Source organism: Rhinoderma darwinii, chromosome 11, assembly GCF_050947455.1.
Source record: "Rhinoderma darwinii isolate aRhiDar2 chromosome 11, aRhiDar2.hap1, whole genome shotgun sequence".
In the NCBI taxonomy this organism is placed as follows: domain Eukaryota; kingdom Metazoa; phylum Chordata; class Amphibia; order Anura; family Rhinodermatidae; genus Rhinoderma; species Rhinoderma darwinii.
The window spans coordinates 87,110,291-87,134,468 of NC_134697.1; the positions used below are offsets into that span (position 1 = coordinate 87,110,291).

The 24,178-nt window shown below is 43.3% G+C and overlaps 2 protein-coding genes across 3 annotated transcripts in view; both read right to left on the reverse strand.

The window, feature by feature from the left end:
• LOC142662997 (uncharacterized) overlaps positions 1-24,178 on the reverse strand; it is a 123,134-nt gene that overhangs the window by 62,719 nt on the left and 36,237 nt on the right. The window lies entirely within an intron of this gene.
• LOC142663711 (uncharacterized) lies at positions 3,286-22,812 on the reverse strand. 2 transcript variants are annotated; one of them, XM_075842494.1, is made up of 8 exons: positions 22,695-22,812; positions 19,232-19,353; positions 18,828-19,013; positions 12,857-12,923; positions 12,654-12,751; positions 7,492-7,600; positions 6,332-6,859; positions 3,286-3,870 (listed from the first exon to the last, which is right to left on the reverse strand). In XM_075842494.1, the coding sequence occupies exons 2-8, from the start codon at positions 19,307-19,309 to the stop codon at positions 3,350-3,352; spliced, it is 1,587 nt and encodes a 528-aa protein (XP_075698609.1). In that variant the 5' UTR covers positions 19,310-19,353; positions 22,695-22,812; the 3' UTR covers positions 3,286-3,349. The 2 variants fall into 2 exon arrangements, with proteins under 2 accessions (XP_075698609.1, XP_075698610.1); XM_075842495.1 differs by lacking the exon at positions 22,695-22,812 and adding an exon at positions 21,809-21,908.

Below are 24,178 nucleotides of genomic sequence, written 5' to 3' on the forward strand. Positions count from 1 at the left end.
AATCCAGCCATACAATAAGTACCAAACTGTGAATGGTCCTAAGCACATTTGGGCATGTTTACACGGCTTATTTTCAGGCATATTTTGGAACATAAAAACATTTGTATTACACACTTGAAATACGCTTGCAAATAGCTCCATATATACTAATTTGCTCTAGTTAGCCAACAGGGCGTGAACTACCTATAAGCTGCTTCGTGCTGAATGGTCAGCATCAGAGGCAGGGAACCTAGCTCCACCCCATTGGCGAACTACAGAAAATTAACATATATGGAGCAAACACAACAATCGGACAGACAGCGCTGTAAACCAGTTAAATGTAGCTATAGAAGTCGCAGCGGACCAGACAGCGACCTCCACCCTAAACTCTGATGCACGTCTTGACCCTGGGGCACCCTACAGGTTCAAACATGCGTCAAGGTCTGAGGTGGAGGTCGCTGTCCTATCTTTCCACGGATCACGGATGGGATCGGGCAGCACAGACGGTCGTGTGCATTAGCTGTAATGCTTGAATATCAATGAATGTGACAATGGAGACTGTTGTATCGCTACCACAACTGCCAGGTGTAAAAGACAGCCGATAACTGGCCGACATTGAAACTCATCACACAATGCTCCTAAGCCTATGATTAGTTGAGAATAGCTCTTAGGTTTAGAAGAACTTTAACACTATATGGCCAAAAGTTTACGGACACCCCTCCGAATTATTAAATTCAGTTGTTTTAGCCACACCCACTGCAAACAGGTGCATAAAATCAAGCACACAGCCATATAATCTTTATTAACAAACATTGCAAGTAGTATTGGTCATACTGAAAAGTGACTTTTAACTTGGCACTGTCATAGGATGCCACAAGTCAATTTGTTAAGCTTCTGATCTGCCCTGATTAACTGTAAGCGCTATTATTCTGAAGTGGAAGTGTCTCAGCGTAACAACACCTGAGCCGCGAAGTAGTAGACCACACAAACAGAGCGGGGCCCCCAAGTGCATAAAAATCACCTATCCCCTGTTGCAACACTAACTAAAGTTCCTCTGGAAGTCACTTTTATGAAGCACCCGACGCACAATTCTTGTGATGATTTCAGATCAGCATGAGAACTGCATTGGGAGCTTCATGAAATGGGTTTCCATTGTCCAGCAGCCGCACGCAAACCTGAGATCACCATGCCCAATACCAAGCGTTGGCGAGAGCTGCTGTAAAGCATGCCGCCACTGGACCCCGGAGCAGCCAATATGGGTTTTCTGGGGTGATGTATCACGTTTCACTTTCTGGCAGTCTGATGGATGATTCTTGGTTTGGAGGATGAAAGGGGATTGTTACCTACTGGAATGCATAGGGTCTACTTTAAAATGTATGGATCAGGAATAATGGTCTGGAGCGGTTCTTCAAGGTTCGATCTAAGCCCCTTATTTCCAGTGAAGAGTAATGTTAATACTAAACCATGCAAAGACAATTAGCATTTTCTGAAGGACTGTGCCCCAAGTGCACAGAGCGAGGTCCCTTGTTTGATGAGTTTGGGCTAGACTTTCTCATCCAACATCAGTGCCTGGACTCACAAATCTCTGGTCGATGAGACTCCCACCGTTTGCAAAAATGATGGTTCCAAGCCCCCAGATTCTCCTCACTGCCGCCCCCCGGAGTGAGTAGGACATTCAATGGAGCGGCAGTCGAGTATGCGCCCATTGCTCCTTTCAATGTATATGGGAGTTACAATGTATTTGGCTGTTTACGTAATTTTCATAGACTTTGAATGGAGCAACATCGCGCACACCCAACCACTTCCCCATTCAATGTTCTCTTGAATGCGGTCGAGCACTAAAAATGAACAGGCGGTTTAAGATCCCAGTTCTTGCAGCTGGTGGGGGTCCCAGTGATGGGGCCCCCCAGCGATCAGACGATTATCCTTGATACTGAAAATACCCCTTTAATGCCCAAGGTTTTGAAATGGGATCTCCAACAAGCTCATATTGGTGTTCTGGTCAGGTGTACACATACTGTTGGCCATATAGTGTATGTTGATCTAACCAGAAGCTAGCTGGCTGTCTTTCTAACCACCAAGGGCCCTTTTTACACGGGCCAATTATTGGGCAAACGAGCATTCATATGAACGCTCGTTCTCGATCACTGACCTGTGTTAACCGGGCAACAATTGGCTGATAAATGAGCAAACACAGTCATTGGCTGATCGCATCTAAAAAAATGGTTTGTAGGGATTTAAGAAGATTTAAGACTCTAAGAAATCTGACAGTTATGAGGGAAACCGGAAACCGGAGTTATAACCTGCACTGGGAGAAGAAACTGCAAGAAGATCCTCAGATCTGAGGGAAGCTGTAAACACAAACTGTGAACTGTAAATGGACACCACTTATCCATGAATAGAAATTATGCAGCTTAAAGAGGCTCTGTCACCACATTATAAGTGCCCTATCTTGTACATGATGTGATCGTCGCTGTAATGTAGATTACAGCAGTGTTTTTTATTTAGAAAAACGATCATTTATGACGGAGTTATGACCTATTTTAGCTTTATGCTAATGAGTTTCTTAATGAACAACTGGGCGTGTTTTACTATATGGCCAAGTGGGCATTGTAGAGAGAAGTGTATGACGCTGACCAATCAGTGACCAATCAGCGTCATACACTCCTCTCCATTCATTTACACTGCACATAGCGATATAGCTATATCACTATGTGCAGCCACATAAACACACTATAACATTACTGCAGTGTCTGGACATTGAATATACATTACCTCCAGCCAGGACGTGATGTGTATTCACAATCCTGACACTTCGCTAATACAATCCCGACACTACAGCACAGGAAGCGTAATCTTGCAAGATTGAGATTACGCTGTCATTTCAAACGAGATTACGCTTTCTGTGCTGTAGTGTTGGGATTCTGTTAGCGAAGTGACAGGATTCTGAATAAACATCCCATCCTGGCTGGAGGTAATGTATATTCATTGTCCAGACACTGCAGTAATGTTATAGAGTGTGTATGTGGCTGCACATAGTGATATAGCTATATCGCTATGTGCTGTATAAATGAATGGAGAGAAGTGTATGACACTGATTGGTCACTGATTGGTCAGCGTCATACACTTCTCTCCACAGCGCCCACTTGGTCAAAAAGTCAAACACGCCCAGTTGTCCATTAAGAAACTCATTAGCATAAAGCTAATATAGGTCATAACCTTCAAAACGTATCATTTTTCTAAACAAAAAAAACACTGCTGTTCTCTACATTACAGCGCCGATCACATCATGTACAATATAGGGCACTTATAATGTGGTGACAGAGACTCTTTAAGATTTGGCTCAAGTCCTTATGGGAACGGCATATTGCTAGTGTGAATTCTCCCGATGGCATATTAGCGTGGATCTCTGTGCAAAGACTTTCCCACAATCAGTACAATGAAATGGCTTCTCTGCTGTGTGAGTTCTCAGGTGTTTTAACAGAGGCGACTTATGTTTGAAACATTTTGCACACACAGAACAGGAGTATGGCTTCTCTCCCGTGTGTATTCTCTGATGTTCAATGAGATGCGACTTGCGTGAAAAACATTTTTCGCACTCAGAACATGAAAATGGCCTTTCACCTGAGTGAATTTTCTGATGTCTGCTACGATTTGAAACGTCTGTAAAACGTTTGCCACATATGAGACATGGATATGTTTTATCGCTTTTGTAACCTATTTGGTGGTTTATGGGATTTGGATGTGTAAGAGAACAGTCCTTTTTAGCAGATCCAGATAACAGATTTGAATTTTTCTTTGAAGAATGTCCTGGGATGTCCTTATCTTCTGCTCCACAACATAGAGATGAAGTGAGCGGGTCCTCCGATGTGTCACTATAGTATTTTCCTTCTGTTGGAACAATAAAAAATATATATTTAATTTTCACTAATACTTCAATGATTCCATTATAAATGATGTGCTACAAAGTATACCTTTTGCACACATTCTACGTCACTCAAGATCCATTTATTTTCATGCTGTTTATCGAGAGGAAGGCAAAAACACAGCCTCTGTGGGATAGTTAGCAATAAGTTCCCGTGTAGAAGAAAAATCTAAGGCTCAAAATATGGAAACCAGAATAAATCCCTGCATCAATTACACTTACCAATACAATGTAATCTGGAAACCGGCGATATCAGTGAAACGCATCGAGATCCCCCTTTTGAATTCCTATAACGGCCTAACCATCGTCACTTTGAATGGCCGTATCATCCCATAGTTTTACTGCCCATGCTGGGTGAAAGGTGAAGGACCAAAAAAAGGTCCCAAAGCCATATCTTTTATTTTCTATCTATCCATAATCTTGCACAGAATAAAAGACTTAACCCCTTTCCGACATCTGCCATATATATATATATATGGCGGAGGAAAGTATGGAGGGGTCTCACGGGCCGCGGAGGGAAGGAGTTTCATATTCATACAGAAGTTTAAAGCTAGATGGTAAAGCTTCACCTATTGTGGAACAGCAGACCATTGAAACCTTTTATTTGATGGTTTATATTTCCAAGTCTTACAGCTGAAGGCACTCAATAATAAAAGATCATCTGTGCCTTTCCCCACAAAAAATAAAAGCTAATCAATAACTTACATGTCCTCCAGAACGGTTCCATTTAACAAATACAACTTGTGCCGGAAAAAACAACAATCCCGCATACAGCTACAGTGATGGAAAAATAAAAAAAGTAATGGTCCCCGGAATGTGACCATCAAAAAATATCTTGGTCCTTAAGGCCCAAATTAAGCCAGTATGTAAGGGGTTAAACAGGTCATCTTAATAATATCTGCTCAAATCTCATCCACTCTGCTGCTCCCGTATTATGCTGCAGATTTTCCGCAACGAAATCCGTTGCGGAAAATCCACAGTATTTATGCCACGTGTAGACTGACCCTAACGGTGTTGAGAGGGCTGGAGTTATTTTGCATAAATCTAAAGAGAATCAATTTAATGGGTCACCTAAAAGTAGGTAAACAATGGTCATTTGACCGAAACTGATCTTGTATCCATTTTCATTTCATTCATATCTAGCAGCAGTGTTGGGAATTTTAAAGTACCGAAGCAGAAACCACCAAAAATCGACCTTCAAATTGAATAACATTTATACTGTGACGACAAGGAAGGCCATTGCTCTTTGGTGTCCACAACATTTTTAAAGTCATGTGACATGTAAAGATTTTAAAAAGAATATCCATAGTTTATCTTTGCTGTCTGACTCCTGCTATAGTCCAAGTCATGGCGGCATACAGGGTTGTGGACCATAGACAAAGGCTGGGTTCCCACAGTGCAGATTTGCTGCAGATTTTGCCTGCGTTTTTTTTAAGCCAAAACCAGGAACAGAACCTAAACAGAAGAAATATATAAAGAAATGCCTTATAGGCCTCCTTGCCTGGATCCAATTCAGGTTCTGGCTTACACAATGTAGGCAAAATCTGCACTGTGGGAACCCAGCCTAAGGAGGATTCCCCCAAGTGGGAAATGAGGGGCCTCTTTCTGCTGTGATCTCCCAAGCAGCTTTGTTCACTCGATCACTTCGGTGCCAAGCTAACCAACCTTGATTGGGCAACTCACTGAAGTGGTCTCAATGTGCATAGAAGGGTAAGGAAACAATGCCAGGATGCGGATATTCTGGATCTGGAAATGTTGAACTTTGGGTCCTTTTACATATTTAATATCAGCCCTAAAAACCAGCGCCGATCAACGAGACACCTCATTGATCTGCACTCGTTTGGTCCTTTCACAAGGCGCTATGTATGGGGACGAGTACTTGTTACTACGATCGTTTGTCCCCATGCATTTCCATCATGTCGGCAGCACATCTGAGGTGTGCGGCCGACGACGATAATATTTTATGCTGCACAACCAATACGATCAGCCGATGAACAACTGTTTGCTCATTAGTCAGCTAATCGTTGCCCTGTTTACACGGAGCAATGATCGGGAGCGAGCAATCATGTGAACGATCTTTTGCCCAATCATTGGCGCGTGTAAAAGGGCCTTTAGACCACTTCAGCTGCATATGGAAGCTAATTGCATGGACATGGGAGTAATAAAAACTCTATTTTTGCTTCAGAGTTTGACAAGTCCCATTTTTAAGGCCCGAATTACATGATAAATAACTAATGTGTAACAATTAAAATTAAAACTTTCTCCGGAGACTCCTAGGTTCAAGCAATTGGCTTCCAAATACAACTAAAATGCTTCAAATTCCAGCACCCTGGTATTGCGGCTTCATCCACTGCTCCGGTCCTTTATGAGCTTTATTGTAAATGCTCAATATTTGACATTGTTGAAGGCCAGGAGAGAACTTCTTACCTGAATGCATTCTTTGATGATACAGCAGATTGGATTTCTGTGTGAACAATCTCCCGCAGTCAGAACAATGATATGGCTTCACCCCTGTGTGTGTTCTCTGATGTATCACAAGATGAGATTTATGATTGAAACACTTGTCACACTCCGAGCACGTAAATGGCTTCTCTCCCGTGTGAGTCCTGTGATGTTCGGTGAGATGCGACCTTCGCGTAAAGCATTTCCCACATTCGGCACAGGCATGCGGTTTCTGACCGGAGTGAATTTTCTGATGTCTTATACGATTTGAGATGTGGGTGAAGCATTTACCGCATATGGAACAAGGATACATTTTGTCATTTCTATGAGGTACATCACATTTTTCAGAAAACCATTCCATATGACTAGATGGATCACATGAAGGAATAGCTGTAGGAGATAGTGAAGGAGTCTTTAGGATTGTAGGCTTCTCTCCTGGAACATCTCTAGCAATGGTATTCTCTTGAGGTGAAACGAGACGTCTTTCCGATGTGTTGCGGCTGTATTTACCATCTAAATTGTAACAGATAAAAAATTATGTAAAAGTGAAAGCTAAACTCTCATCCCCAAATCCAAAATGGCAACATGGTTGGACTTTAGTACATCTGCCCTTTTCAGTGATGAGGCCCATCATTCATTACTGGCCCAGACTTGCTCCTTTCAGGCTACATTAAACGGTTATCACACAAAGCAATAGGATATGCCATAACTCTACGTCCGGTGGGGGTCCAACTGCCGCGACCCCACCGATCCTGCGATTGAAGAGGCCGCAGCACTGATTAAGAGATGCGTCACCTTATAGCCAAAAGCATTGCTGTGCAGGAAAAACAGTGAAGGGACAGCAGTACTTAAGTAGCACTGCGCCCCTTCAATCTCAGGATCGATGGGGGTCAAATGATATAGAAAATCGATTATAGTGCAAGATTTTGAAAAATATTTGGAAATATCAGAAGAAAAAAAAAGAAAAACAGTGCTGGAATCAGGGAGACAGCGCTAGTCAGGTCAGATAACCAGTTCAACTTATATGACCAGAGACAGGTCCTCTTTAAAAGGAGTGAAGGCTGCCGACCCCTGCTCTACTGGGTCACAAGAGATTGCTGATCAAGAGGAATAAGTGGATTGTGCACTTCATGGTTAATACTCACCGGGGCTGATATATGCAGTAGTATCTTCCTCAAATTGTTGAATACCCATCACATACGTGTCTTCGTCTCCCTCTATAACTTCAACTTTAATATTGATAAGGTCTTCGGCCTAAATAACCATCAAGAGACAGAAATATCACGGTTCCAAAAACGTAGTTTGTGTTTGAAAATAGGCCTAACTCAGTTTATGGTGGGAACAGCCTCAACACAGATAATGGCTTTCAGGACATATTGATTGGCTTTTGGCCCAGTGTTACTGGACTATCACCGTTCCAATGGTCAGGCGCTTGTTTCTGATTCGGGAATGCCTGATATACTGGGACCTCACAAGACACGGGGCCACTTTCCAAGGAGGATCTCTATACCTTGTACGGAACATTTTATTTATTTTCCTAGACATTCATTGTTTGATCATATGCCACCCGCAGTGCTGGATCAAAAGAGGTTCACTGTATAACGACTGTTTAACCCCTTAAGGACGCAGCCTAGTTTTGGCCTTAAGGCTCAGAGCCCATCTTTCAAATCTGACATATTTCACTTTATGTGGTAATAACATCGGAATGCTTAAACCTACCCAAGCGATTCTGAGATTGTTTTCTCGTGACACATTGGGCTTCATGTTCGTGGTAAAATTTGGTAGATATATTCAGTGTTTATTGGTGAAAAATTTCAAAATTTAGAGAAAATTTTGAAAAAATTGAATTTTTCAGAATTTAAATGCATCTGCTTGTAAAACAGACGGTTATACCACCCAAAATAGTTACTAGTTCACATTTCCCATATGTCTACTTTAGATTGGCATCGTTTTTTGAACATTCTTTTATTTTTCTTGGACGTTACAAGGCTTAGAACATAAACAGCAATTTCTCATATTTTTAAGAAAATTTCAAAAGCCTTTTTTTTAAAGCACCTTTTCAGTTCTGAAGTGGCTTTGAGGGGCCTATGTATTAGAAACCCCCATAAAACACCCCATTTTAAAAACTAGACCCCTCAAAGTATTCAAAACAGCATTTAGAAAGTTTTTTAACCCTTCAGGCATTTCACAGGAATTAAAGCAAAGTGGAGGTGAAATTTGCAAATGTCACTTTTCTTGCTGAATTTAAATTTTATTCAATTTTTTTTCTGTAACACAGAAGGTTTTACCAGAGAAACACTACTAAATATGTATTGTCCAGATTCTGCAGTTTTTAGAAATGTCCCACATGTGGCTCTAGTGCGCTCGTGGACTAAAACACAAGTCCGAGAAGCAAAGAAGCACCGAGTGCATTTTGGGGCCTCTTTTTTTATTAGAATATATTTTAGGTAGCATGCCAGGTTTGAAAAGGTGTTGAGGTGCCAAAACAGTAGGAATCCCCCAATAGTGACCCCATTTTGGAAACTACACCCCTCAAGGAATTAATTTATGGGTAATGTGACCATTTAGACTCCATAGTTTCTTCAAAGAACTTATTTGAATTGGGCTGGGAATTTAAAAAAAATATATTTTTTCCAATAATATGTCGTTTTAGCTCAAAAATTCGTTTTTTCACAAGAAATAAAATACTACATTTTGTTGCCCAATTTCTCCTGAGTGCGGCAATACCCCATTTGTGTTGATAAACTGCCGTTTGGGCCCATGGGAGGGCTCAGAAGGAAAGGAGCGCTGTGTGTTCTTTGGAGTACAGATTTTGCTGGATTGGTTTTCGGGTGCCATGTCACATTTGCAGAGCCTCAGAGGTATCAAAGCAATGGAAACCCACCAGAAGTGACCCCATTTTGGAAACTACACCCCTCAAGGAATTCACTTATGGGTGTTGTGACCATTTTGACCCCATAGTTTTTTCACAGAACTTATTTGAATTGGGCTGGGAATGAAAACAAAATTATTTTTTTCCAATAATATGTAGTTTTGGCTGAAAATGTCTTATTCTCACAAGAAACAAAATACCCCATTCTGTTGCCCAATTTGTTCTGAGTGCCGCAATACCCCATTTGTGGTGATAAACTGCCGTTTGGGCCCATAGGAGGGATCAGAAGGAAAGGACCACCATTTGGCCTACTGGGGATTTTCTAGTTCGAAGTCATGTATGCAGAAGCACCTGAGGTACCAGTACAGTTGAAACCCGCAAGAAGTGACCCCGTTTTAATAACTACACCCTTAAGGCATTCATCTAGAGGTGTAGTGAGCATTTTGACCGGAGACCTACACCCCATAAACTGTAATGTGGGTTCTCCCGGGTATGGCAATATCCTACATGTGGCTGTTATCAGCTGCCTGGGCACACAGAAGGGCTCAGAGGGGAAAGACAAGGGGGGATAAGCTGTGCGGAGGGCATCAGGGTAAGTAAAACTGGGGTAGATTGAAAATCAAGGGATGTATGATACATTTTAAAACACTTTCATACAGAGCTCTGGTTTTTCGGGACACGCGTTACATTGATATATTGTGTCCTCCCTTATACCCCTCTTATAGCAGACTTTACACCTCTTTTGACTTTTTCCATTCTTGCCAGTTTGGGGAACTTCTCCTGGAAAGTGTTGCCCTGGTACGATGCGTGTGGCCCCACTTCCAGAAGTACTGGGTGCCCCCCCCTTCTTGGTCCCTAAAGATTAGGTTCTTGATAACCACCTCTTGAAATTCCAGGAAAGTTCCCGTCTGGCCTGTACATCGACGTAGCACATACGCATTGTACAAAGCCATCTGTATGATGTGCCCGGCCAGCTTCTTATACCACGCCGCATGGCGCTGTAGGGCTTCAGGACTTGATCTGACAAGTCCATCCCTCTCATGTACCTATAGTAGTCCAGGATGCAGTCTGGTTTGGGGGTCTCTGTACTGGTACCTCGTACAGGTACATGGGTGCTGGTGTGACATCTCTATTGTTTTGTACTTGACACACAATATGTTGCTGCTGGAATGTGCCCTGCTCTCACCCCTTCTGAGTGTTTGCCCTGCAGAGTCTTAGGGAGGCCTCTCAGGTTTCTTCTAGCAGTGCCGCATGCCGCAGGACTGGAAGCGAGGCAGTTGAAGAGTGGGACGCTGGTATAAAAATGATCCAGGTAGAGGTGGTAACCCTGGTCCAGCAGTGGGTGCACCAAATCCCACACAATTTTTGCATTAACTCCCAGTAAGGGGGGGCATTCTGGGGGCTGAATACTGGTGTCCTTCCCCTCATATATCCTAAACCTGTAGGTATACCCTGATGCACTCTCGCAGCTTAGACATCTTCACACCATACCTTGCCCTCCTACCCGGCAGTTACTCGTGGAATTGAACCCTCCCTTTAAAATGTACCAGGGACTCATCAATAGAAATACACTTCTCGGGGGTGTATGCTTGGGAAAACCGGGCACTGAAACGGGGTCTCCGTTTATACAAACGGTCAAAACTGGGGTCATCTCGGGGTGGGCACGGCTCATTATCAGTATAATGTAAGAAGCGAAGTATTGCCTCATTTATTTATTTTTTAGGTTCCAGTTCAGTTCTGAAGTTGCTTTGAGGGGCCCATATATTAGAAACCCCTATCAAACACCCCATTTTAGAAACTAGACCCCTCAAAGTATTCACAACAGCATTTAGAAAGTTTATGAACCCTTTAGGTGTTTCACAGAAATTTAGAGCAAAGTAGAGATGAAATTTAAAAAATTTTTTTGTCAGAAAATCCTTTTTATACCATTTTTTTTATGACACAAAAGGATTTATCAGAGAAACGCAACTCAATACGTATTGCCCAGATTCTGCAGTTTTGATAAATATCCCCCATGTGGCCCTCGGGCGGTAATGGACTGAAGCACCGGCCTCCGAAGCAAAGGAGCACTTAGTGGATTTTGAGCCCTCTTTTTTATTAGGCACCATGTCCGGTTTGAAGAGGTCTTGTGGTGCCAAAACATTGGAAACCCCCCAAAAGTGACCCCAATTTGGAAACTAGACCCCTTGAGGAATCCATTGTAGTTTTCTTGGGGTGCATGCGGCTTTTTGATCAGTTTTTATTCTATTTTTAGGTGGCGTGGTGACTAAAAAACAGCAATTCTACTATTGTTTTTTTATTCTTTTTTTTTTACAGCGTTCACCGTGCGCTATAAATGACATATTCACTTTATTCTGCGGGGCGATACGATTACGGCGATACCAGATGTTTATAGTTATTTTATGTCTTATGGCGTTTGCACAATAAAATAAGTTTTGTAAAAGATCATTCACTTTTTGTGTTACCTTATTCTAAGCGCCAGAACTTTTTTATTTTTCAATCAATAAAGCCGTGCGAGGACTTATTTTTTGCGTAACGAACTGTAGTTTCGATCAGGACCATTTTTAGGTACATGCGACTTTTTGATCTCTTTTTATTCAATTTTTTGGGAGGTGAAGTGACCAAAGAATTGTGATTGTGGTTCGGTTTATTATTATTTTCTTTTACGGCGTTCACCGTGTGGGATAAATAATGAAATAATTTTGTAGTTCAGGCCGTTACGGACGCGGCGATACCAATTATGTATAGTTTATTTGTTTGTTTATATATTTTTATTAATAATAAATGACTGATAAGGGAAAAAGGGGGATATTTACTTTTAAAACTTTTATTTTCTTATTTTTACACATCTTTTTTTTACTTTATTACTTTGTCCCACTAGGGGACTTGAGGGCAGGAGGCTCTGATCGCTATTCTAATACACTGCACTACACGCGTAGTGCAGTGTATTAGAGCTGTCAGCTACTCACTGACAGCAAGCATAGTGGGTCCTGACTTCGTCAGGACCCACTAGGCTTCCGTCGATGGCATAGCCGGACACCATTGTTTGGTGTCCGGTTGCCATAGTCACCATCGCCGGCCGCTATCGTGCAGCAGGCCAAAGATGGCAGCTTAACCCCTAAAAAACCGTGATCACTATTGAACACGGCTTTTCAGGGGTTAATCAGCGGGGACACAGCGATCGGTCCCCGCTGTAGGAGCTGTAACAGCTGCTGTACGAGACAGCAGCATCACAGCTCCTGTATGTGTCGGGAGGACGGCCGAAATGGCCGTTACTCCCGCGACGTAATAGTCCGTCGGTGAGCGCTAACGATACAGTTAGCGTGACGGATTATTACGCCGCTGAGCGCGAAGGGGTTAATGGTCTCCTAGATAAAAGTTTAAGAAAGTTTTGCCGCTTGGGTAGGTCCTTCTATAGCCAAGAATTGTATCTACCTGGTAAGTCTTTGGAATAGTAATGTTTTCCTCGGTAAAATCCTGAGAACAGAGAGGACTGGGACATGTCTTTGGTGTATGTACATTACTGGATTCATCTGTAAAAAACACACAAAGTAAATACATTGTTTATATGTTATAATCCGATGATGGGTAAGTCCAGGCGACCCTCAACACTGTACGCAAAGAAAGTCTCGTCTTACTCTGTGACGGGCGGGTCTGGCGATTCTCCAGGATGCCATCTTTGCAGTTTTCTATATAGTTCAATTCCTGCACATAAAAGTAACAAACAGACATCGTCATGTTGTGATTTATTTAAGTATTTCTTCAATGTTTTTCACAACGCAGCAGGTGTCGTTTTTCATTTTTGGCGCACAAACAGCCTAAGATGTTCTGGGATTGTCCCGGGGTCTCTGCATTTTAGAAGCGGGTGCCTAAAGTGACCCCCTGCTCTATATCTCCTGCACATTTCTGACCTTCCTTCGAGGACGTATTGTGAAAACGATACTAGAATACCTGGTCAACGCTGCCAGATCACATGTCCCAGCTCATTAAAAAGGATACCTCCTCACCGTCCCTGGCCCCCGGGGTCCGCTAAGTGGATGATATTAGGAGAACGGAGGCGCACGCTGCATCGCTTCGGGATACTCAGTCCTTTTTCACCTCCTCGTAGACCACCATGGTTTTTGTTTTTCAAAATACAACTGCAAACTGTTCCTTCCTATATGGAACTCCATGATTAAGCTGGGACGTTTTATTTGCGGTCACTGGTATTACAGTGATCTCCAGGACTCTGGAGCTCCTTTTTCTCGATAACAGAATTAGTACAGGCTTCATTAGAATCCACAGAAATGACTGATCGGGAGAGATCGCACATACAATGGTTTCATGTACAGAAATCTAAAATGCCTGTGGACGGAGCCTTTATTTATAGGTTCATGCTTTCACTTAACACACATTAACCAATCAGAAGATGGCAAGTACACAATGTATACGTCCACTGCTATAAAAGGTAACAAGATTCTTCCTAGTTGAATCCCTCAAACATATCTGGTATTCATTAGTTTGGAATGCCTGATGACGTCATCTTTATCCTATGTATTCAAATGGTGGGGAATGTCTTCTTTGAAGAGAACCTTTCACCTCCCCATATCCCCATACAGGTGCAGCTGAGTGCACAAACCCAGGGGCACTTTACATATTTTTTCTGCCTCGCTCCGTTATTTAGATATCGGTGCCGTTATATTTGGCGCCAGCTATTTCAATAACCCCCTGAACAGTCAACGGGGCGTGTACTGTCAAGGGGGCGTGTTACTATGGCTGTGACACTGTCCAATCAGCATGAGAGAGGGCGCAATTGCAGTCTTTCCACCCGAACAGACAAGGGGGCGTGTCACTGCTACGGATAGTGTAAGTGATGGGGAGCGATAACACTGTCCGTAGCAGTGACACGCCCCCTTGACAGTACACGCCACGTTGACTGTTCAGGGGGTTATTGAAATATCGGGCGCCAAATATAACGGTGGGAGGTAGATTTTTTTTTTAAAGTGCCCCAGGATTGTGCAGTCCACCCCATTACATGCTGCACCTGTGTGGGGAGGTGAAAGGTTCTCTTTAAAACTTCTCATACATATCTTATACATATCTCATTGAATATAATTCAGTAATTTTGATAACAATTTATACGAATTACTCTAACACTAGCCCTTGCAAAGAACCGGTGTCCTTCCTTTTTTTCTTATTTCCACCTCTTCCCCTTTCTATTTTTTCTTTCGTCAACACTTATTTGGTGAAGTTAGTTGCCTTGTTTTACTTTTCTTTTTTTTAGTGTCTTTATCGGTTTCTGTGACCCTGGTTTATATTTGTTTACTGCAGGTCATCCCCCTCAGGTAGCCGGCCATACCTGGCCAATGTTTAACACTCACTATGCGGGAATTGTTCCTCTTGTTCTCAAGGGTTTGCCACCCCAGGTTTCTGCCATGGTCTTGTATTGTGTCTTTAACATTTTCAAAAATAAGAAAAAAACAACAACCTAGGTTGTCAGGCGAAGCTTCTACAGCATCTCCAGAGACTTATCACAATGCACAAACAATCAAGTCCAAAAAGATTAGCTCAGCTCCCTTACATCTGTAAACAATTGATATCTGTGCTGATACCAAATGGTGGACTTATTTGTGGACCCAAATTCCAAAAAGCATGACATGAATCACACAAAAAGTTGCAAGCCAACTCCAAAAAAGACACAGGGCCCGATCTTTCCCTTACCCTCTAAGTTATAATGTCCCACAAGGGTCAAGGACTAGCAGCCTCCCCTCACTCAAGCTTGGGAGGCCTGTCTGTGCCCTGGTGTCTGCCTGTCTGGGCCGCAGCCCAAAAATTGCCCAGGTTTCAAAGTCTAGGTCGCTGAGGTGAGAAACATAATGGCCAGCCACACACACTCCAACCTAGCCCAAAAGAAGTGACAGCACACAGAATCTAGAAGAGTCCTTGTGACAGAAAAATGAAAACATTGAATATAAAAAATAAATTAAAGGGAAACTAAATGTTTAACAAACTTCTGACATGTCATGGTGACATGTCAGAAGTTTTAATTGGTGGGGGGTCCGAGCACTGAGACCCCCAGCAATCGCTAAAACGAAGTGACAGAAGTGCTCGTGTGAGCGCTCAGACGCTTTGTATTCTGTTAGCCTTAAGGCCTCATTTACACGAGCGTAATATACGCGCGTACGATGCGCGTGCTTTTCACGCGTGTCATACGCACCTATATTACTCTATGGGGCAGTGCAGACGATGCGTGAATTTTGCGCAGCGCGAGTGCGTTGCGTAAAACTCACGACATGTTCTATAATCGTGCGTTTTTCGCGCATCACGCACCCATTGAAGTCAATGGTTGCGTGAAAACCACGCATGCCGCACGGAAGCACTTCCGTGCGAACTGCGTGATTCGCGCAAGAGCTGTCAAATGGATGAATGTAAACAGAAAAGCACCACGTGCTTTTCTGTTTACAAACATCCAAACGGAGTGTCAAATTAGAGATGAGCGCACCGAACTTCACCGGGTTCGGCCGAACTCGTTTTGACCGAACCCGTCAAAAAATTTTCCGGTACGCGACGTCGGGAGACAGTCACTGTCCACGGTGCTGAAAGAGTTAAACTGTTTCAGCACCCTGGACAGTGACTTCCGATCACAATATACATGTACGTGTAAAAAAAAACAGAAGTTCTGACTTACCGATAACTCCCGGGTTCTTCCTCCAGTCTGACCTCCCGGGATGACAATTCAGTCCAAGTGACAGCTGCAGCCAATCACAGGCCAAGCACAGGCTGCAGCGGTCACTTGGACTGCCGCGTCATCCTGGGAGGTGGGGCCGGATGACAAGAGAGGGACGCTTCACCAAGGCAACGGCCGGGAGACCGGACTGGAGGAAGCAGGAAGTTCATGGTAAGTATGAACGTCTTTTTTTTTATTCACAGGTTGCTGTATATTTTGATCGGAATTCACTGTCGAGGGTGCTGAAAGAGTTACTGCCGATCAGTTAGCTCTTTCAGCACCCTGGACAGTGACGGACGTCGACTGGCCTCATCTCTATGATGGCGGCTGCGCAAAAATCACGCAGCCGCGCATCATACACGGATGACCCACGGAGCGGTCAAGTGCCTTTTGCGCGCGCTAAACGCTGCGTTTTTTGCGCGCGCAAAACGCACACGCTCGTGTAAATCAGGCCTAAAGCCGATGTATCGGAGTACGAGCTCATAGACTTTCTATTGTGCCCGTACTCCCATAGATTGATTTATGGAAAAAGCCGAACAGACACGAAGTGCTTCTGCCACTTTGTTTTAGCGATTGGTGGGGGTCCCAGTGCTCGGGCCCCCACCAATTGAATCTTCTGACATGTCACTATAAGGCTGGATTCACACGAGCACATTACATGCGTAATGGACGGAACGTATTTCGGCCGGAAGTCCCGGACCGAACACACTGCAGGGAGCCGGGCTCCTAGCATCATAGTTATGTACGATGCTAGGAGTTCCTGCCTCTCCGTGGAACTAGTATCCAGTACTGTAATCATGTTTTCAGTACGGGACAGTTGTTCCGCAGCGAGGCAGGGACTCCTAGCGTCGTACATAACTATGATGCTAGGAGCCCGGCTCCCTGCACTGAGTTCGGTCCGGGACTTCCGGCCGAACTACGTTCCGTCCATTACGGACGTAACATGGTCGTGTGAACCCAGCCTAACATGTCAGACGTTTGTCAAACGTTAAGTTACCCTTTAAATATTGCCATTAAAGAGGCTCTGTCACCAGATTATAAGTGCCCTATCTCCTACATAATGTGATCGGCGCAGTAATGTAGATAACAGCAGGGGTTTTTATTTTGAAAAACGATCATTTTTGAGCAAGTTATGAACAATTTTAGATTTACGCTAATTCGTTTCTTAACCCCTTCCCGACATCCGCCGTATATATACGGCGCACGCCGGGTGGGGGAATATGGAGCGGGCTCACGGGCTGAGTCTGCTCCATAGAGCGAGTGTGTCGGCTGTGTGTTACAGCCGACACTTCTGGGTTACAAGCGGGATCGCGCTTTAGCGCGATCCCGCTTATTTAACCCGTTAAATGCCGCGTTCAATAGAGATCGCGGCATTTAAATTACTAAAAACAGGGGGGCGACCCCCTGTAACGTCTCAACGGCACCCCCGCGGCGAGATCGGGGGGAGCCGTTGGTTCACACGGCTGCCTGGGGGTCTGACGAAGTCCCCCAGTCCGGCAGGGCTTCATAGGAGACTGTCAGAATCACGATATACTGCAATACATTAGTATTGCAGTATATCGTGCAAGCGATCTAACGATCGCTGGTTGAAGTCCCCTAGGGGGACTAATAAAAAATGTGTAAAAAAAAATTAAAAATTAAAAGTTCAAAAAACCCCAATTTTCCCCCTAGAGTATAGTAAAAAATTAAATAAATAAACATAACTGGTATCGCCGCATCCGTAAAAGTCTGAACTATTACAATATATCATTATTTAACCCGCACGGTGAACGCCGTAAAAAAAAAAAAATTGTAAACGCCTGAATCTCTATTCTTTGGTCACCTCATCTCCCACAAAAAAATGAAATAAAAAGTGATCAAACCATCTCATGTACACCAAAATGGTATTATTAAAAACTACAGCTTATCCCGCAAAAAATAATCCCTCATACCACTTAATCGATGGAAAAAAGAAAGAAGTTACGGCTCTCGGAATTTGGCGAAACAAAATAAATTTTCTTTTTTACACTTCGGTTTTTACTTGTAAAAGTAGTAAAACAGAAAAAACTACACATATTTGGTATCGCCGTAATCGTATTGACCCACAGAATAAAATTAACATGTTGTTTTAATTGTACAGTGAATTCCGTAAAAACGGCGCGCAAAAAACGATGGCGGAATCGGTTTTTTTCATTTTATACCCCACAAATAATTTTTTTCCCCGTTTCCTAGTACATTATACGGCAAAATAAATGGTGCTACGAAAAACTACAACACATCCCGCAAAAATCAAGCCCTCATAGGACTATATCGATGGAAAAATAAAGGCGTTATGGCCTTTGGAAGGTGGGGAGGAAAAAACGAAGATGAAAATCTGAAAAAGGGCTGCGGCGTGAAAGGGTTAATAGACAACTGGGCGTGTTTTTACTTTTTACCAACTAGGCGTTGTGAAGAGAAGTGTATGACGCTGACCAATCAGTGACCAATCAGCGTCATACACTTCTCATTGTTACAGTGTGATTGTGCAGTGAAAGAAGCTGGGCTGGAACAATGTGAAGTGCATGACGCTGATTGGTCACTGATTGGTCAGCGTCATACATTTCTCTTCACAACCCCCAGTTGGTAAAAAGTAAAAACATGCCCAGTTGTCTATTAAGAAACTAATTAGCATAAATCTAAAATTGCTCATAACTTGCTCAAAAATGATTGTTTTTCAAAATAAAAACCACTGTTGTTCTCTACATTACAGCGCCGATCAGACTATGTAGGAGATGGGGCACTTATAATCTGGTGACGGAGCCTCTTTAAGTACAGTCTGGCCTTCTGACCAGAGCTCTACAATGTCCTCTTATTGATGTGCAGTTAGAAGGCCTGGTGGCTTTGAAGTCACTATATAATGTCCCGGTATTGCCGGTGGTCCTCACCTCTCCAGTCAGCAGATGAATGATGGTATTGGTGAGTTGTAGGATCTTCTGATCATTGCTTTTCTCCTGCATCGATGAGTGAGACTCTGGAATGGATCTCGGAGTCCTGCTCCGTCCTCCTGACATCCGGGCACATCTTCTGGGGTCCACACACTCACCAGAGGTCTTTTTCACTATTGTGTATTCCTGTATGAGCAGAAAATATTGATCGTGTGATATGACAAAGAGCTACTTCAGAGCTTGAGACGTCAGCAGGTCATAATAAATATACATTTACAAGCAATAAACACAAGTGAATCTCTCTAAAAGGGACAGTGCACTTCTATCTTTGAACCAATCCCACCTCTCCCATATTTGTTTTGTAGAAATAAGTGGCATCATGTAACATTCCCACAATCCCTCACCTCTCCGGTCAGCAGGTAGATGATCTCCAGGGTGAGGCTTAATATCCTCTTACTTGCACAACTCCTGTTCTTGTCCATAAGGAACGATATAGTCTGGTCTTAGTAGTAGGGATTACTTCAGCCTTCAATTACAGAAAATGGGTAGTATTAGTAACTTGTGATAGTCAACCCTTTAAAGGGAATGTGTCGCTAGAAATTTTTTATTTTTTTTCGTTTAACAGTTAGTATATAAATGATTACACATTGTTTTCAAATTTTTTAAATTTTTCCACAAGTCAGGAAATATTATCAATTAGATTATAATTTATAACATTTTCATGTGCTGGAGACTAGAGGGAGCAACTCCCAAAATTGCAGCATTGGCATGTGGTAAAGCAACCTCATTGCTTTATGCTGCAAAATTGGAGAAGACACACTCTAGTGAGCTCACAGAATCCCCCCTCCTTTATCCTGACTAGTGCCAGGAGAAAGGAGGGGGTTGAATGTTCAAACCTCCTACATGTGTGTCGCCATTTTCTGAGCGAATGCACAGTGTAGGAGGATTAGATACAGTGGTAATCACACAGTATAACACGAACATACACACACATCACATACACAAACATAACTTACCTGCTCCTAGTGCTTGCTTCTGAACACATGGCCGGAAGCCGCGACCGGAAGTCGTCATCTTACTGTCCGGCCGCGGCTTCCGGTCCACAAGAAAATGGCGCCGGATGTCGCTCGGCCGAAGACCTTCCATTTGGACTGTGTGGCAGTGGCGCATGCGCCGTTCCCACACAGACGGCGTACGCTATAGTGAATGGAACGGCTCCCGTTCGCATTGTCTATGGGGTTGTATGTGCCGTATTGCATCTCTGTATGTGTCGTTAATAGACACATACAGAGATGAAAAAAAAATGGCAGCCCCCATAGAGAAGTAAAAGAAAGAAAAAAGTACAACACAAAAACACAAATAAATAAAATGTGTTTTAATAAGATACTAAAAGCAATAACATATAAAAAAAACATTTCCGTGATACCTTCCCTTTAAATTCTCTCTGTATTATGTACTGGATGCAGGTCATGATCATCAGTGTAGCACTGAGCATCCGTTTAACAACGTTCTCTGTTCACTTAAAGCCATTTTACACGGGCAAATGACCGGGCCAACTAACGTTCATATGAACACTCGTTCCCGAAACGATCAGTCACTGAACGAGCAAAGACTTATTCATCAGCTGATCTGCTCTTTTAGGCAGAATTAAAAACGATCGTTGTCGGCAGCACATGTGTAAACAGGGAGATGCCAACATAATAGAAATGTACGGGAACGAGCGATCAGAGTGACGAGCGATCAGAGTGACGAGCGATCAGAGTGACGAGCGCTCGTCCCTATACATAAGCAAATATTGCTTCTTCTGAAAGGAGCAAACGAGCGCCGATGAACGGCGTTCGTTTTCATGGCCCATATAATAGGACCTGAAGGCATAGCAGTGGTCTACAGAGCTAGGACCTCCAGGGAATTCAATTATTAGCATGGTAATTTTGACTCCAGTGTCAGACTGGGTTACCTTGGTCCCACCAGAGGAAATTATTCTGAAGGCCCATCCTCCATCTATACAGAAAATGAGCATGTCCACTTTTACTTGTATCATTGCACATCTCATTAATAAGATCGAATAGGTTATTTGTGACTCAGCCCATAAGAAGACGACCCTAGTGGCAAGTGGTTGGCTCCAAAGTCACCTTCAAATGGGGTTTTCTTCTGCTAGGCCTTTTAGGCCCCTTATGGTGTCAATCTGGGCCAACCAGTGGACCCTCCCCCGATCACGCCAGATGGCCAGAATTGTACTGTAACAAAATGTTAAAAAGGAATATTATCCATCACATGACCATGTAACGAGCCGTGCACCTGTGTCCATCGCATGACCATGTAACGAGCCATGCACCTGTGTGTCCATCACATGACCCTGTAACGAGCCGTGCAGCTGTGTGTCCATCACATGACCATGTAACAAGCCGCGCACCTGTGTGTCCATCACATGACCATGTAACAAGCCGCGCGCCTGTGTGTCCGTCACATGACCATGTAACGAGCCGCGCACCTGTGTGTCCATCACATGACCATGTACCGAGCCGTGCACCTGTGTGTCCGTCACATGACCATGAATAGATTTGTATCCACTGGAAGTAAACAATGAATGTTCCTACAGGATAACAACAAGCAGAGATCTTGAAAGCCATGAGGAATTAATACAGAAAGTATATCGAAAAATTTTATCATTTTTGATTATGCAAAAGAATAATATTAATTTGCAGAAATCGGACAATTCCTTGACCTTCAGGAGCTGGACAAAGTCTTTTGTTAAAGAGGGGGTCGGTTGGTAGCTGCAGCCTTCTGTCTGGTTTGCATCATCTTCCCACCTCCTGTGCCAGTCCTGATTAACTCTTAGGTTATGTTCTCACAGGGCGGATACGCTGCGTAAAAATACACAGCGTATCCGCACTGGTCCCCGCAGGGAATTCCGACCCGAAAAACCGCATTCAATTGTGACGTTTTTCTGCCAGAATGTCCTCTATAAAGCCTATACTTACCCGTAGTCATGGTGACTTGTCCCTCTGACGTCCGGCAGCCCGTCCTGTAATTGGCTGCAGCAGTCACATGTGATAAATAGTCATTCCCGGAGGCCGGGCTGGACACAGGAGCGCAGACATCTGGGTAAGTTTATGTTTTTTGGAGTTGCGATTTTTGCGACAGAATCGCAGCTTTTCCGCTGCAAAAATTGCAACATGTACTATTTATTGCAGGTTTTAGCTCCCATTGACTTCAATGGGGAAAACCTGCAATGGAAAACCAGCGATTCCGCAGCATAAACAGACATCCTGCCGATTAAAAAACTGCACCGCAGGTAAATTTATGAACGTTTTTTCGGTGGGGTTTTTACGCAAAGCGCGTGGATGAGGATTGTTCATATCTCATCCCCTCACCCGCTACGGTAATACGCTGCCGATTTTCTGCAATGAAACCCGTTGAGGAAAATCTGCAGTGTTTACGCTGCTATGGACAACTCCTGAAGAACTACAAGTCCCAGCATTCACAGCTAGCTGTTTCCTGCCTGTACAAGCTGCGACTAATTTTCCTTGCACGGGCAGTTTTGTAGTTTCTCAGCTGCTGAGGACTATGGGATATCTTAGCCTGCGGAGTACAGACTGTCTACACAAGATTAACGCGTCGGAAACATTGACATCTTATTGATGAGAAAAACGACAGCAATTTCGGCGATGCCCAGGATACTCCGGATACATCGAACAAACAAAACCTGAGGTAAAGACTGCAGGAGCGGGCACATTGTCAGTGCCATGTATTATACATTGCCCATAGCAACCGTGAAGGAAGCGGGGGTGGGGGTTACAACATATGTTTACGTACCCCAAATCACGTACTATAATAAGGATAATATTGATATAGCAGAGTTATTACCTCACCCACTCAGTTCAGTCACCCAAAGCCTGCATATCTCCCATAGAACAGGAAATAGACAGGCTACTGCAAGGTATTCTGGGAGTTGTAGTCAAATGTCCTTGGTAGATGCTGGATAGATCCTAGTGAGCTAAAGGACCTTTGATGATGTCATGACCATGTGACCTGTCACATGTGTGGGAGGAGTCGGGCTGTGGAGCTGGTAGCAGGATAAGGCTGGGTTCCCACAGTGCAGATTTGCTGCAGATTTTGCCTGCATTTTGTAAGCCAAAACCAGAATTGGATCCAGGAGAGGAGACCTGTTTCCTTATATATTTAAGTTCCTTTCCTGGTTTTGGCTTAAATGTGCAGCAAATCTGCACTGTGTGAACCCAGCCCCACGGAGCGGCATTAACGCGGCCGCGATGGCACCCTGTGCAGCTGTCAAATTGCTGGTTAATGACAAGGATAAAACGGCTGCTTACCTGTAAAATAGTGCGACCATTAATAAAAACACCTTTTAACCCCTTCCCGCCGCAGCCCTTTTTCAGATTTTCATTTTCGTTTTTTCCTCCCCACATTCCAGAAGCCATAACGTCTTTATCTTTCCGGCGATATAGTCCTATGAGGGCTTGATTTTTGCGGGACGAGTTGTAGTTTTTCGTAGCGCCATTTATTTTGCCATATAATGTACTAGGTAACGGGAAAAAAATTATTTGTGGGGTTTGTTTTCTGTGCGGAGTTTTTACGGAATTCACTGTGCAATGAAAACAACATGTTAACCTTATTCTGCGGGTCAATACGATTACGGTGATACCAAATATATGTAGTTTACAAGTAAAAACCAAAGTGTAAAAAAGAAAATTTATTTTTTGTCGCCAAATTCCGAGAGACATAGCTTTTTTATTTTTCCGTCGATTAAGTGGTGTGAGGGCTTATGTTTTGCGGGATAAGCTGTAGTTTTTAATTATACCATTTTGGGGTACATGAGACGTTTTGAGTGATTCTGGCGTTTACAATTTTTTTTTATTTACGGCGTACACTGTGCGGGTTAAATAATGATATATTGTAAGGCTATGTTCACACGGCTTAGCAAAATACAGAGTTGTTTTCAGGCGAAAACAGCTCCTGATTTTCAGACGTTTTTGTAGCAACTTTTTTCACTGCATTTTTTACGGCCGTTTTTGGAGCTGTTTTTCAATGGAGTCAATGAAAAATGCCTCCAAAAACGTCCCAAGAAGTGTCCTGCACTTCTTTTTCGCGGGCGTAATTTTACGCGCCGTCTTTTGACAGCGACGCGTAAAATTACACCTCATGGGAACAGAACATCGTAAAACCCATTGCAGGCAACGAGCAGATGTTTGTAGGCATATTAGGGTCGTTTTTTCAGGTGTAATTCGAGGCGTAAAACGTCCGAATTACGTCTGAAAACACTGCGTGTGAACATACCCTAATAGTTCAGACTTTTACGGATGCGGCGATACCAATTATGTTTATTTATTTAT

Bases quoted from the DNA above. Each gene is read 5' to 3' on its own strand.
- LOC142663711 (XM_075842494.1), bottom strand. From the start codon at position 19,309: ATGGACAAGAACAGGAGTTGTGCAAGTAAGAGGATATTAAGCCTCACC. The intron at 19,014-19,231 runs GTGAGGGATTGT...CTGCTCATACAG, and splicing joins TCTACCTGCTGACCGGAGAG to GAATACACAATAGTGAAAAA. The intron at 7,601-12,653 runs GTAGATACAATT...ATGGTTATTTAG, and splicing joins CTATTCCAAAGACTTACCAG to GCCGAAGACCTTATCAATAT.